This window comes from Erpetoichthys calabaricus, chromosome 3 (assembly GCF_900747795.2).
Source record: "Erpetoichthys calabaricus chromosome 3, fErpCal1.3, whole genome shotgun sequence".
Classification (NCBI taxonomy): Eukaryota; Metazoa; Chordata; class Cladistia; order Polypteriformes; family Polypteridae; genus Erpetoichthys; species Erpetoichthys calabaricus.
Window position 1 is genome coordinate 50,140,766 of NC_041396.2, and position 16,279 is coordinate 50,157,044.

General features: G+C 40.9%; 1 protein-coding gene across 1 annotated transcript in view; it reads right to left on the bottom strand.

The window, feature by feature from the left end:
- Positions 1-16,279, bottom strand: part of trim54 (tripartite motif containing 54) — a 123,932-nt gene that overhangs the window by 79,513 nt on the left and 28,140 nt on the right. The window contains exon 3 of the mRNA XM_028796791.2: positions 423-594. Within this exon, the coding sequence (XP_028652624.1) occupies positions 423-594 (172 nt within the window). The remainder of the gene's footprint in view (positions 1-422; positions 595-16,279) is intronic.

Consider the following 16,279-nt stretch of genomic DNA (forward strand, 5'->3'; position numbering starts at 1 on the left):
AGATGTGTCTTAAATATAAAGATGTTGCCTTAAAAGCATCATTCAGGTATCTTCTTTTGCCGTTCACTGCATTATCAATTATCAATAAAGTAAGTATGGCTGATATGTAATTTTTTATATTCCTCAGGGACCAGGTTTTAGCACTGATAAGTTAAACCTGGTCAGTAAAAATATAACATTAAGAAAGAGCTTTATTATACCTTGGTCATGAACGTGAAACACAATGTTTTAACAATACAGAAAATCAGCACAGTTAAACAATGTTGAGAATAGCTCCTTTCGTATTACCCATTCATTTTTTGTTCAGAATTGCTCATTTGTGTATTGGAATGTTATGAAAGTTTTCCGGGGAGCAAAGGAAATTACTCATGCTAAAGGTGAAAGGGCTTATTAGACTTCCAACCAGTCAGAAGGACTCATACCTTTTGTCGCTTGTATATGTTTTGTAGGGGAGCAACCTCGCAGTCCTTGTGAGCCCCAAACACTTTGCACATGGAACATGTGGGAACCTCACAGGTCAGGCAGTAGATGTTGATTTTTTCATCTTCATGCTCCTCGCACATCAGATGTTGCTCAGACTTGGTGAGGATAGGCCTACAGGGAATGAAAGCAACTGAGGTGAGCAATCCAACTTGACAGAGGCATGGGAGAAGACAACCTCACACCTGGTAATTGACTGTGCAGAATACAAGCATACGCTAAACAGCATTTAAAATGATTCCATGATACAATCAAGCCTCAGCCAAAAAAATCAGCTAAAGCAACGAATCTGCACAATACACCCGTGAAAAGCATCCAGAAAGGCATCTTTGAAACAGGTAATGACTAAAACGTTTTTCCTTCCAATTTTTGGCCAAAGTGAGAAATGCAAACTTGGCTTATTTTGAAGATCAAAACATCTACTAAGTTTTAATTAAGCTAAACACTTGACTTTCAATGCATGTTTGAAACTCTACTTAAATGAAGTAAGACTAAAATGTTTTTTGTTGACATGTGCAATCTAAAAAGACCCCACAATCAGTTATTGGTCTGGCCTCTGCCCTGACACTCCCACCAATGTCATGTGCTCCTTGCCTCTGAATGTGCCAACCTGCTAGGCTAAACTGATCTCTCAGCACTCAGGGCCCAGAAGAAGAGATGAACCAAAATTTAAGCATAGCATTTTGACTGTGCTCAAGCACTGTGTCTTCTAACCTCTGCAAAAAAAATTTGCATTGGAATTATGTGCAGGTATTTAGATTATTTTCTTGTGTCTTAGCAATAAGAACTTTGATTGCCACAATGTTCACATGCTGAAGCTTCTTTCACTGGATGCACAAATTTGAAAGCATTTTACAAAACATAACTAATATTCACAGTTTTTTGTATTCTCAGAAATAGGTTTCACTTAAATAGGGCGCAGTTGTTAAGATTGTGGCTTGGCTTTATGTTCGTAGATGTATTAAGTCCTTGATACCATAATATTTAAAAAGACAATCAGAAATTTGAACTTTGTTCAACAACACACGCAACAATAGGTTTGTAAAACTTCCTTCTTTTAGGATGTCATTGTACATTGGCCTCATATAGCACAATATGTTACGCTGTGAGATCCTGATTGCCCACAGCCATCATACTCCTCTTGAACCCAGGACATTGGTAATCATGAAACCAAGGTGAAATATGATGAATGTGGACACACAACAATAAAATGTGTTTTCCATTACCAAGGTGTCATTCCAGGTCCCTTTAGCTCAGCCCGCAACATCTCCCATCTGCCGTCTCCATTGGTCATCACACACCTGAACTGCTCCACTGGTGCTGCTTGCTGTAGCCACATACACACTGCACTGGTTGTGGTGATTGCTGAGGTTCCAGAACTGCCGCTTCACTCTGCATCTGCAGCTCTCCCAGTGCTTTGCCCTCACACTGGATGCCACCACGTGTCGGATCCTCCTGTCTTTATGTAAAGTCCCAGCATCCACTTTCCGTATTCATCTGCTTTCCTTTGTTTGCTCTACAGACTTGAACCTGCTGCTCCCCAGAAACTCTGTGCCCACCATCGGCACTACTTCTTTCAAATTGTTCAACAGCCCTGACACCACATGTCCCCTACTCTTCACGAATACCTCCTCACTGTCCTCATTAACAGCGATCATCATCTCGTTTTTCTTCTTTCCTGATCAGGCTCCTTTCAACCAGTTGTGGGTGCAAGTGGGCTCTGCCTAATGACCTCAAAACCTTGTAGTAAGCTCAATTAGTACTTTTAGGATGATTTGTATAAGACTGGGAACTTTCATAACATCTGTTTACCAGTATTTTACCAGTTATATGCACTACAGAAAACTAGAATGGTTCTCTGTATGAAGAAAAACATTTTCACATTTGTGTGAAATTTACCTTCCAGAAGTTTCAATGAGTGTCCCCGTTTTCTTGTTTTAGAACTAATTTTAAAATAAACATGACAGCTTTGGATCTTCTGTAGAAACTTCCTTCATAATTTCCAACGCTTCACTTGTGCCACCTCTTAATCTGACTTTGCTTAAACTGTAAAGGCTCAGCTCCATTGATCTTTCCTCAGAACTCGCACTTTGCAGTCTTCTCTGGACCTTCTCTAGCGCTGCTATTTCTTTTTAAGCCTCCCAAATGTGTTATATAACTTAATTATAACTTCAACTGACTTGTATTCTATACATCAGGCTACTTACCTAAACATTATATTAACCTAGTTACCTTATATACTTGCGGATGAGTTCTCCTGTGGATAAGTCGGGACTTGATTTTACCGTAAAATTTCTGCTTTTTTATAATGTCGGTCGTATAAGTTGAATGTGGAAAACTCACGCTATTGGTACAAGGGATTATGACATGCTAATGCCCACCTGAGAGAGTAACCACGGCGCACACTGCCTTTTTTTTCTATGTGGGTATGGCAATGCGCTGTATCAGCGTGCGCTCCTAACCTCTCGCTCTCTCTGTTTTGCACCTACGTGACCACACGGTAATACCTGAACTATTCTGAAACGATGTTTGCACCTATTTGTTTTTTGTATCTCATACACCTTTATTGTAACAGCATCCCTTATCTACGATGGAGCATTCAATCAGAAGAAAAAATGAAGCTGGTTTTAAATTAAAAACGTTGAAGTAGTGAAAGAAATTGGTAACTGCGTTGCTGCAACAAAATTCGATGTGTCTGAGAAAGTGATGTGAGATTAGAGTAAGTAAGTAAGTAAAGTAAAGTAAAGTAAGTGTCGCATTTCTGAACAGGTGTATAAGTCGGGGTCTGATTTTATGATCGATTTTTCGGATTTCAAGGCCCGGCTTATACATGAGTATATACGGTAATCATTTCCACTACCACTTCATAAAGGGTATGTTCAAGGCTTCAGACCTCCCATTGTGTATTCGCATTTAACATTTTTCACTTCATAGGTGTACCACTTTATATTTATTTACATAAAAATTTAATCTCCCACAAATCTGCCCAAGTCCCTCTGTAATGGCTCAGCTGATTCTCCATGAATCACCTTTACATTTAGTTTTATCTGCAAACTTAAGCATCTGGTTGTTTATATTCTTATCAAGATCATTTATGGTTTGATATGTTTTGATAGTGCTGGACCATATGCTGATTTTATGTATATAGAAAAAGCAGCATGAGGTGCAGTGCTATGAAACCCTCGTACTCAAGCAAGCAAGAAACTGTAGAACCCATAAAGGCTTACCTTAGAGCAAATATAGTGCCGTCCATAATGTTTGGGACACGTTTTCCTTTGATTTACCCTTCTGCTCCAAAGTTGAATATTACAAATCAAAAATTCAGATCTGGTTAAAGTGCACATTACAGACGTTCATTTAAAGGTATCTGCATTCATTTCAGTCACACCATGTTGAAATGACAGCACATTTTATTGCTACTAGTCATTCCAACTAAAACACCACAGTGCCGAAAAACCAGAAACTAACAACAAACATACAAGCACAAGAAAATGAGCAGCAGGAAAACACAAAAACAGAAGACATGCTCAAAAACAGAATTCAAATGACACAGAAAATAGCGGAGATCAATAGTAAATACAGTAGCACGGTCCACATCACAAAAACAGCATCTGGCTGTCAAATGAAGACGGAAAAATCGATAAACACCGTGATGGCACAGGCCTGTGAATACATACAACACACAGAAGTGCCTCCAGTATGAGCAAGCATGAAAACCACAGTTGTGTTATTATCATGATGGGACCGGCATCATGTACAACAGGAAAACTGCAGTAAAAACACCATAGCCTCAGGGAGCTGGACTCACATCGTGCTTCATCACTCTGAAGACTTAATTTGGACATTTCACATATTTCTGTCCTGTACATCAGTCATTGATGGAGTCTGATTAGGCCATAAGGGTTGTATCCACTTCTGTTGTAATGTTTAAGAAACATTGGGTTGGCCACCATCACTGCTACATGTCACATGTGACATGGGATATAGAAAGATGTGCAAGCTGTAAATACTGGCAGGGCCGTCTTAACAACATCATAGGCCCCCTGGGAAAAGTAGTGTGCTGGAGCCCCTGTTGTGATAGCAAAACAGAAACATACATAGGCATCAGAAACATCATGGGCCCCTGTGCCCTGGGTCTCCATTAAGAAAGCTATTGACCATCCTTCTTCTTACCCTACACAGTAAGGCCACTCCTCATATTGCATGTGTGGCACACACTGCTCTGCAACTGTGTGTTTGTTCAAAGAGAGGCCTGCTCTCACCAACCCTGTTCTCCACACTTGGGCCCATGTAACTACCAGCTCTCGCCTAACCCATAAGGATGCCTGCATGCAATGCACTAAATTAGGGGTGGGCAATGTTGGTCCTGGAGAGCCGCAGTGACTGCAGGTTTTTGTTCCAGCCCAGTTTCTTAATGAGAAGTCAATTATTGCTAATGACGCACATATTGCTCAAGTGACATTTTGATGCTTCATTTTAGTGGTCTCGCTTGTTTAGGTTCCCCACCCTTAACTGCTTATTTCAACCTTAAACTGCTGCATGCAGTGTTTTATTAGCAATAAGATGTAAAAGAGAAAGCAGCCAGCAGTTCACCAGCTAGCTTGTTTCGATTTACATCTGTGTATGTTCATCATGTACGGTTTGATTTAATAAAACAATTAATAGAAAAATGTGATAGACTGAAAATTACCCATTTTAGGCTTCAAATCATTTGGATGATATCCTTGGAAAGGAAAAAATCTACGATATAAGAGCCTTACATTGCGCAGACTAACAAGCCATAAAATTAAATAAGGTCTGAGATTGGCAAGGATTGGTTTCTAACTAAGCAGTTGGGTTGGAATGAAAACCTGAGGCCACTGCGGCTCTCCAGGACCAACATTGCCCACCCCTGCACTTAGTCAATGAAGGAGAAGAGCAGCTGAACAAGGAAGAGAAGCTTTGAGGTGACTGTCCATGCAAGTGTTTACAGAATTATGAACAAAATGCTGTTTCTTTAAATGAGTTTGTATTTTGCTGCAATTTGGAAAAATACTAAATAAAACAAAATATATATAATTTACAATAAAGTTAAATAAAATAACAATAAACAGGCAGTGGAACCTGAAGTGCTTGGATAAGCCAGTCTCTTCCTGCATCCCAAGACGTATGTTAGGTTAATTATAGCGATGAGCGAACCCGCTGAATTCAATTGCCTTGAGTTTGTTTTAAACACACAAATTCCAGTAAAACACATTGAAGTCAAAGGGGAAGGAGAAACCAAATTAGTTTGGAGTGGATGATAATGGTGTAATAATCTTTTAAATGTGCCTGAGGGCTATGGACGCATCTGTCATTATTATTGGGGCCAAAAACATGAGGCAGCAGTGCCAACTAGTTCACCACCGTGCATCCCGTGATCAAATGATGTCACGTATTGGGCAGTGTTGTCATTTTCTAGTGTCGGTTTAGTTACGGATGCTTACACATTTTCACAGAGAATTGCTGGATCAGCTGTGGCGATGCACAAGTCTCCTATCTCATGGTAACAGACACCTTTATAAGGGACCGTTTGCATGAAGCAGTTAGTTTAACCCGTCTGAGATGGTTGTCTCACGTATCATGCGGCTCTCTGTAGGATGCCATTCAATTCTTTTAAATTCAGGAAGACACAAAGTTAGGTTAACTCCTTTAAAAATGTAATTAAGTTAGAGCCTCTCAAAACAAAAGCCAAAGTTCAAGATTAAATTGGGTTTTCTTTAAAGATCTGTTTTTAGTTTTTATTTATGCAACTCTGACCCTGATAAGTGACAATTAACAGAATTCAACGTCAGAACAGTAAAATGTCTTTCAGACAGCAGCAACAGGAGCAGAAAGAGTGAATTCAATGAGGCTCGGCTGCCACAAGCTCAGAGCACCAAAGTGTTACATAAAACCAGAGGGACAACAATAGAGAGGGACAGAGAAGGGACCCGTCTACTCCCTACTGTAGAATCAGCAGAAATGGAATGGAAATCTCTGCTAATCCAGGACTCATTCATTTTGTGAATGTTGGTCTGTCCACAGAATTGCAAGCAATGGCGGCTGGGAATCTGCCAGCATCTCAATAGCTGGTGGAAGGTGGCTGTGTCCACCAGACAACAAGGTAGGAGTTTGCTAGGCAAGAGATCTTTGCTAGGATTGAATTAGATGCTGGATTCTGGGTGGCTGTGCAGGGTGAGGCCTCTTAGGCTCCAGTATCTGGGTGATCGAGGACCAGTGCCGTACGCCAGCAGGAGGGGTAGAAGAGGGTGGGTAAGAGGAAGAGCTGCACCCTGGCCGCCTCTGTGGGTGCCTCTGCTCTCTGTTCTGTAACTGAGGTCTGAGCCTGAAACGCAAGGGATAAGCATTACATACTTGCAAAGAGGGCCATCCCATTCAACACTGGCCGCCATAGCCGTATGATGTCACGCTGGTCTCACAAAGCATCATGGGATGCTGGGAAAAACAAAGTTCACCTAAACCAGTTTCACAGGGAAATTGTTTTCATTTGAGAACCCTGTAAATTTGCTGAGATAAACACATTGCTGAACTCCACCACTCATCACTAGTTAGTGAGCAACTTAAAACTGGCCCCTGCGAGTGCGAGTGTGTGTGTATTATTATGCCTTGTAAAGGCCTGGCACGCCAACTAAGGCTGACTTACTGCTCCTCACAACATAAAACTTTAAACTAGTTCTATATTTTGAATTGATCAAATGTCATCCTTTGTGAAGTGACAATGAAGTGTACAGTATTTACAGTATGAGAGCCAAACTAACATCACTGTTATCAGCTCTTCAAGTCTCAATGTTCACACCACACCGCAAAATGGTAGCAAGCAACACTTAAACCAGAAAACTGGTGATTTTCTTTCAACACTCCTATGGGCATTTTTTAGTAAAATGAATACTATTATAGCTCTTTCTTAATTTTCCATTAAATTATGTACATTAAACACAATGATACATACTGGGCATCTCAGAGAAAGTCACCAACAAGGCACCAAATAATAATAATAATAATAATACATTTTATTTATTCCTAGGCCCCTTTCTAAACACTCAAGGACACCGAACAAAATTACAAAAACTAAAATACAAAATTTTAAATCAGACAGAACAATTGTAGTCAAAGAGAAAAAACAGGCTTAAACAAATGAGTTTTAAGTTTAGATTTGAAAAGTGAAAATGATTCAATATTTCTAAGCTCAGATGGTTAGTGAGTTCCAGAGCTGGGGAGCAGAGCAACTGAATGCTGTGCTCCCCATACTGGTAAGACAGACGAAGGGGACAGTCAAGTGGATGGAGGAAGAGGATCTAAGGGTACGGGAGGGAATGGCAACATGGAGGAGGTCAGACAGATATGGAGGTGCAAGGTTGTGGAGAGCCTTAAAAGTTAACAGAAGAATTTTGAGTTGAATGCGGAACTTAACTGGAAGCCAATGAAGCTGCTGCAAAACGGGAGTGATATGGTGAATAGAGGGGGTTCTAGTAATAATGCGGGCAGCTGAATTCTGGACCAGTTGAAGCTTATAAAGAGATTTGCGAGAAAGACCAAAGGAAAGGGAATTGCAGTAATCCAGACGAGAAGAGACAAGGCTATGAACAAGGATAGCAGTGGTGTGGGGAGTGAGGGAGGGGCGAATACGATTAATGTTACGCAAGTGGAAATATGCAGACTGGGAGATGTTATTGATGTGGGACTGAACCCAGACTCTTAACCTGTGGGGAAGGGGAGACAGAGGAATTATCAATAACAAAGGAAACATTATCAGTTTTGGATAATGTTGATTTTGTATCAATGAGGAGAACCTCAGTTTATAAATTTAATAAATATTTAATAATATTTAAATAAGGGAAAAAACTACCTGGGTGGTACAGTGGTGCAGTGGTAGCACTGCTGCCTCGCAGTTAGGAGACCCAGGTTCGCTTCCTGGGTCCTCCCTGCGTGGAGTTTGTATGTTCTCACCGTGTCTACGTGGGTTTTCTCCCACAGTCCAAAGACATGCAGGTTAGGTGCATTGGCGATCCAAAATTGTCCCTAGTGTGTACTTGGTGTGTGTGTGTGTGTGTGTGTCCCCTGCAGTGGGTTGGCAACCCTGTGTTGGCTGGGATTGGCTCCAGAAGACCCCGTGACCCTGTGTTAGGATATAGCGGGTAGGATAATGACTGACTGACTGACTGACTGAAAACACTACCTAGAAGTACAGATTGTCATGCATGTGCACATAGAGGACAGCTTATAGGCTCTAGTAATGGTAATACCCTTCTGCTCCAGGGCATGGCGCTGTGTACTAATGTCCCTTCTCTTCCTTCCTCTGCAGACCAGAAGACTGACGGCTTTACCACCACTGACATCACTTCCGCTGTCCGTCAGCCTGGACTCCCCTTCTTCCTACTAGAAGTCCTCAAAGCCAGAAGTTCTGACACCTTGGAGCAGTCAAGATTTAGACTCACATCTGAGAAGATGATTTTTTGTTTTTTTCTCAGTGTTTAATGTGTTTATTTTCATTTCAGTTACGCTGGGTTTGCCTTCATGTGCTCCAAACCTTCATGCTGTCTTGTCTATTGTCTTACAAGATCTAAATGAAGTATAGTGGCTCAATTTATAAAATACAGTTCCTTACTCCTAACAGTCCAGCTGAGCCATTTCTTTGCTTCCATGCTCTTGCCTCACTCACATCTATGAGTTATGCATTTTATCTTCAAAAACAGTTTTTTTTTGTTATTTTCTATTTTTATCTCTCTTTTATATTCATCCATCTATTATCCAACCCGCTATACCCTAACACAGGGTCACGGGGGTCTGCTAGAGCCAGTCCCTTTTATATTGAAGGTTTAAAAGATTATTTAACGGTTTCACTATTTTTCCCAGGATTATTGAATTTACAGAATGTTTTTTTTTACTTTCACAGTTTTTTTGTGATTTTTTTTAATTATTATTATAATGAAGCACCTAGAAGTGTTTTGCAGAGCACTGCTTCTGCTGAATTAGGCCGAGTTTTCCTCTGCTGTCTGCCTTGAAGATGAGTGCCATCTGGTGGTTTTTTTTGAAACATCACATGCAGTAACCCATAATCTGAGGGAGATTTAATAATAAAAAACAAATTAAAGAAAAAAATAATATTTGTCTTACATCTGTATTATATGTTTTGCTTTATCAGACTGGAATGAAAAAGATTGAGTGGATGTAAAAGTGCCCTGACATGACAGAGCAGAGGAAACAGAAAGGTTATCCATTTTTGACACGTAGCCACCTAGGAATGCCAGTGCCATTCATTCATCTTTTTCTCATCCAAACAATCCAAATATTTATCCCAGTTTAAACTTGTGTGCGGCCTGGCAGTGTCAAGCACAGGTCAAGAACCAGATCTGAACTAGGCCTCAAAATATTTCTCTGTATCCCTACATACAGTACTTCAATGAAACTCTGCAATCCAGTTGAGAGTCAGGTGGGGTCTGAGTGTTCCCAGCAACCCCTGGGACAAAGTGACCTATAATTGATGAGGTGCCAGCATACTCCAGGGCCTCAAATCAGTTTTTTAGTCCCATCTACTCTATGTACATTTTTCTCAATCCCAAAAATACCCAGTTCAGGGCTGCACAGAAAACCAATTCTAGATGAGGAGGCAAACATCCAAATCACTGCTGTTATGTTAAGTTTCCCTCCAAATTCTCATTTTCAGTTCAAGCTACAAAATCTTCTTGGTTTAATGCGTTTGAAAGTATATGGAACACCGACATTCCCATTCTTAGTTATATCAAGAACATTTTATCTCTTTTTAACTTACAGGGAGTAAAATGCTATACCATTGTCTATGGCAATGAAAGAAAATTGTATTCTATTCAAATTAAGCAAACACTAATAGGAGTTTAACTTAAAGAATTAACTTTCTAAGATTGGCTCATACATTTGCGGCCCCTAATTGTTTATGCAGGGGCAGAAACAATTACTATATTTTACTTCATTAAGAGCCACAAACTATATTTTACATTAACTGTTGTTTTCAAATCACTAGCAATAACACTGCAAACAACCATTTAAAAATGTCTTATTTCAAACATTGGCTGTTTCTTGAAGCAGGCACAGTTTATTCACAGGTCTGCACACAAACTCTTCTGACTGCACCTTTGGCATCTGGCATTATCTTGATGATTCACCCCATCACCCAGGAAATGCGGGTCATCTACAATTAGAACAATGTCCCCTGGTTCAAAATTTCTTCTTGGTGCTAGTCATTTCTAACGCTCTCTCATACTCTTTAGACCATCTTCATCCATCCATCCATTTTCCAACCCGCTGAATCCGAACACAAGGTCACGGTGGTCTGCTGGAGCCAATCCCAGCCAACACAGAGCACAAGGCAGGAACCAATCCCGGGCAGGGTGCCAACCCACCGCAGGACACACACCCACACACCAAGCACACACTAGGGCCAATTTAGAATCACCAATCCACCTAACCTGCATGTCTTTGGACCATCTTTTCCAAACCAAATCAGCCCATTGTGTTGAACGTGCTTCCAGCATCTTTGAGTGTACTGGTCATTTTTAGAAAAGAGTCCAGGAGGCATGTTGGGTTGTGTCTTCAGTAACAGCAAGTGATTGGGTGTGAGTGCCTCCAAATCATTTGGCTCGTCTGCTGTCTTTGTGAGGGGTCTGTTATTGATGATTGATTCAACTTCACACATCACGGTTTGGAGACTTTCTTCGTCGAGAGTTTGTTGGTTAAGTATTGAATTTAGAATCTTTCTTATGCTTCTGATTGGTCTCTCTCATACTCCACCTTGATGTGAGGCTAATAATGGTGGACTGAAAATCCATTTGATTTCTTTCTTCATCATTTCTTGGTCAAAATTTTGAATTTCTTCACGTAGCTCTCTTTCTGCTCCAATAAAGTTTGTTCCATTACCTGAGCGTATGATTTGAACTTGTCCTCTTCTGCATAAAGACTTTCAATGCACATTCTTCACCGGCCCCTGTAAAGGCACAAGTCTCTTTCTTGGTTTCCCCTTCAATTGATGTTGCCACACTAGCTATAACTTTAGATGTTGTTCCACCCTCTTTTTTGATGTGCAGGATATCTGGGTGCCGCAAAAAAAACATGTCTGACATTTCATTCTTTCTTTACACTTCTTACCAAGAATTTCCCCTATTTGAGACAGCAAAAACATAAACCTTTAGATTTCAAAAAGTCAATTCTGTCTTTATGAAGCAGCTCTTTCACTTTACTACATCCGCCAAGAGTATGCCGGCCATTGCAGAATACACAAGGCTTTTTAAATGCACAGACAGCAGTAACAGTCTTTTTGACCGAGGTTTCTCGAATCCCATTTTCAGCCACATCGGACACACTTGTAGTGAAAGTACCTCCCGATCTCTGGCCTCACTTCAGAGGAGACCTACACTTGTCAGTCTTTGTGCTACCTTGTGGAGCCTTTCCATAAACGGGATGCATTAACATCTTAGCCTGTCGTGTGTAAAAAGGAAGTTAGATCGTCAATATGTCTGTCTTTTCTTTCTTCAAGTTCATAAGCTGCGTTTCGCCACTTATCTTGTAAAGAGTATGGGAGCTTTGAGATTATGGTACGAATGTGTTGATTGCTGTTGAATGGTTCACGGCTCCCTATTTCGGCCATGGCGTTCATGCAGGTGTTAAGAAAGGTCACATAGTCTCTCAGGGCTACATCGTCATTTTGCTTTATTTGAGGCCATTTCAATACTTTTTCCAAGTAAGCATCAGCTATGAATGTTTGACCGCCATAGAAACTTTCAAGTCGCTTTCTGGGTTTTGCGTAGCCTTGACTTGATGGCAGCAGCGCACAGCCCTTAACCAATTCCTGGGCAGGATCTCCTGTAAATTGAATTAGATAATCTAACTTATTGTGAGGGTTCTCTTATACATCCCCTGCAGCGCAATTAAAGGCTTTAATAAAGCCAATGGGGCACCTGCGACTAAAGGGACCTGTCTGGGTGGTACTTCACCACACGGTGCAGGAGGTGCACAAGCAGGAGCTTCCTTTCTCTGTGCTAACATTTTAGCCATTTCAGTGACAGCAACTGTTGGTTGTTTCTTGCCATTGTGTGGTCCAGTCTGTCGTATGGCAGTGTAAAAGATAAGCCCTTTGTCCACCTCTTGAACCCTCAGGTACCACTCTGAACACCGGATGAAAGTATAAATATTCTTTATTTTATAATTATACCATGCACAAAGCACTCTCCACACCACACTATTCATAAACAGTACCTCTCTACAATAACCAATCCTCCTCTCCCAGACACTTTGCCCTCCTACCTCCCAGCTCAGCTCAGTGTACTGGGCTTCCCACAGTCCTTTTATATCCCCTGACCCGGAAGTGGTTCCTGGCCAAACCCACAAGTCCATTTCCTTCCGGGTCAGGGTAAACAGTCCTTTTCTTTACCCCGGGAGCACGTTGTTCCTTCCGGTCACGTGATGATGATGCACTCCCGGGTTATAGGGCACACAAGAACTCACTAGCCCCCCTACAGTGACTCCCAGTGGCCCCCAAGGTATCCAGCAGGGTTGTGTATATAAAAAAAAAAAGTCCATGCGGCCCTGCTGGAACTCGGGGCACCATCATGCTGTCCGGAGGGCTCCTCCTAGCGGCCTGGGGGTGGCGACCGGAGTCTGTAGCCGGTCGTCCATCACAGCAGTCAGTTTCTGCCCTTATTTTTATGAATATCACCATTGAAAGTCAAGGTTCATAAAGATACTGTAGGTGTCCCAGATTCCTTGAGCACAATAAGGTCCCTCTATCCTGGTCAAATCCAGGTCATTTGATGAAACCTAAAAGTTCTGCCTGGAGAGCAGACATCAGTGCAGTGGATCCAATGAAAATCAATCCTAAATGAAATGTCAGTCGGGAAATTCACACTTCAAAAGCTCGTTCAGGAGGTGGCACGTGACTTTTTCAACAGAAACCTCAGAGAATTCTTGTGAAGCATCACATTTGTTCTTTTTCAGTTTTCTTTTTTGGGATTACCATTTTTTCTTCTTTGAATCTTCCATTTTATTCACACTCATAAGAATTGAATAGTTTCTTCCAAGGAAGGACACGTCAAACTGATACAAGATTTAGAAAATCCTACACTTCCATCAGTAATCCATTCAGGGACTGCAGGGATGCATCGCCTTTCACACAGCACTGAACTCAACATGGAAACCAGCCCTGGACAGGATAGCAGGCCATCACAGAGGACACATACACTCGCTCACACTGGGCCACTTAAGTGTCGCCAATTAACCTAAAGTGCACATTAAAGTAAAACCCATCACTGATGCACAGTAAGCCATCCTCGGTTCATGCTTTCGGAAGAAGAGTTTTATTGTTCAGGAAAAGTGACCACATCTTGGCATGCATCAATACTGAGGAATGGCAGCCATGAAATGCTACAGCACAAAAGACAGTTGTCACAGAAAAGAGGAAATACAGTGGAACCTTGGGTCACGAACGTCTCTGAACACGTACAAATCGGGTTATGACCAAAAAGTTCGCCAAACTTTTGCATCTGTTCACGACCACACACTCGGGTGACGAACTAGCCAGTTTCCCTTCTGGTTCATACGCGCTGATGATTTCCGCACGTGTTCAGTCTCTCCCTGTACAGTACATTGTTCTCGGTCAGACGTGCATTGCCCAGAGGGACTCACTTCCTTCATGCCAGAACTCGACTCCTGCAAGGTTAGTTTTCTTGGTTGTTTACGGTTAGTTTTTGTATAAATTAAGGATTTTTCAAATTTTAATTTATTTCCCTGTGCTTAAAACTCATTAAAAAAAGTGTTTTTAGCGAGCGGTTTGTAAGGCTATAGCGCAGACTCTTGCAGTGTTAAGTTTTCTCTGTTGTTCAAGATTTTCTCAGTGTTATTCAATGTTTTTACATTTAGTTTACTATTACACTGTGCATTCTATGATATAATTAACTATTTTTGTGCTTAACTAATCTTTAAAAAAATATATTTACATACTGTTCATACAGTCCGGAATGGATTAATTGTATTTACATACAATCCTATGGGGGAAATTACTTCGGGTCACAACCAAATCAGGTTATGACCAGAGTTTTGGAACGAATTACAGTCGTGACCCGAGGTTCCACTGTACTAGGAATTAGGAACATTGTTTTAAAGCTAATTATTGCTTCTATGGCAATGACCATTTCTTCATTTAATTTTAGTTCCAGTTGCTTTGTGCCAAGGGTCAGATGCCACAGCAGTGAACAAGTTGGCATCTGGGATGTTGAACCATCTGTGTACAGCATAGCAGCAAACAACAGCAGCCCCTTCCCTCAAAGGTAACTTTAACACAATGAAAACACTCAGTTCATCTGTTATTCCTTTACAGATATCCAATATGCAAACGATTAAGAAGTACTACTGTACATCTGAGCCGTCGCTAACGTGTGTATTAATCTGATTTACGTATTTCAGTACAGAAGCCTATTCAAGTCCCAACTTTGAATGAACTCCCAGTCCATTCTAGGATATAAGAGGCAGAGTTTTGAGGATAATTTGATGTCAAACAGGAAACCAAATGAGGGGTCCCATGTGTTCATTGCCATTGAATCAAGTCAGTCACTGCTGGGATATTCTCAGGGAACTGGGATTCTCACTCACTCCTACACCATATTTAGTGACTGATATCGCATAAAGACTTCATTGGTGATCTACATTCTCGTTGTATTGAAGTTTACTTCAAAACTTATTTTCTAAGGAGGTTTTAAATTCCAAAGATGTGCATTTTCAATTATTGGAGACTCTTAAACGAAAGAGTGTGAGTGAGTGTGAGTGTGAGAGAGTGTGTGCCCTGCAATGGACTGCTGCCCCATCCAAGACCGGTTTCTATTTTTATTAAGATAGGACTGGCACCAGCTTTCAGCAATCCTACACTTTCACTTAAAGGTCTGTTATTTACTTTCAAAATGTTGTTTTTTCTCAAGCTTAGGAACTTCTCAAAGTTTAAACAGTATTATGTGCATTTTTCCTATCAGAATGAGATTTTGCGATGCACTGGTTTAAGATCATCTTCAATTAATTCAAAATGCCTCATCCATTTCAAGAGAAATGTAAGCACGTTTCAGAATCGGCTCTCCAATTTCCGGCAGCACAACAAAGATCATAAATGAGAGGAAAATTCCTATTAAATTTTCAGTGTCTAAAGGGTAAAGAAGGGCATGCTGTGCTGGTGCTGGCCGATGATCACTTTGGAGGACTACCTTGTCAGCCACCCCCTCTGTTGACACTGCTGATTGCTGCTCTCACCTACAGTGCAGAAGCTCATCCCTTTATCAGCCCATGTGAAATAATGACAGCAAGTGACATTTTACTGACGTCAATACCTTCCCAATCAGCCAGTGTTAGTGTATTGATGAAATGAGACATTATACCACAGGTTTTAAATTTGACATCCACCATCACTTAATGCCAGCGATAAAGGAACAATTCATTTACATTTGGCTGACCAGTGACTCTAGACCATGATTGTTAATTTTAGCCCCTGGTTTTAATTCCCTTCTCATGTAAATTACTGTTTTATATCTTATTTTTTTGTTTGGCTAGATGTTATTCTATATCTTAGTAGTAATATTCATGCTTTTGTCATTATGTGCTATTAGTTTCTTTATTTGTTGTGTTCATGTTTGCTCATGTGCACTATCCCCTTAAAACAGAGTTTCACATCACATGGCCACCATGTTGTGGTGCTGGAGGACCACTGCTGTCTGTTTAAGTCCAGACAGAGAATCAGGCCACCAGATTGGCAGCAGGTTATGGAGAATTGTAA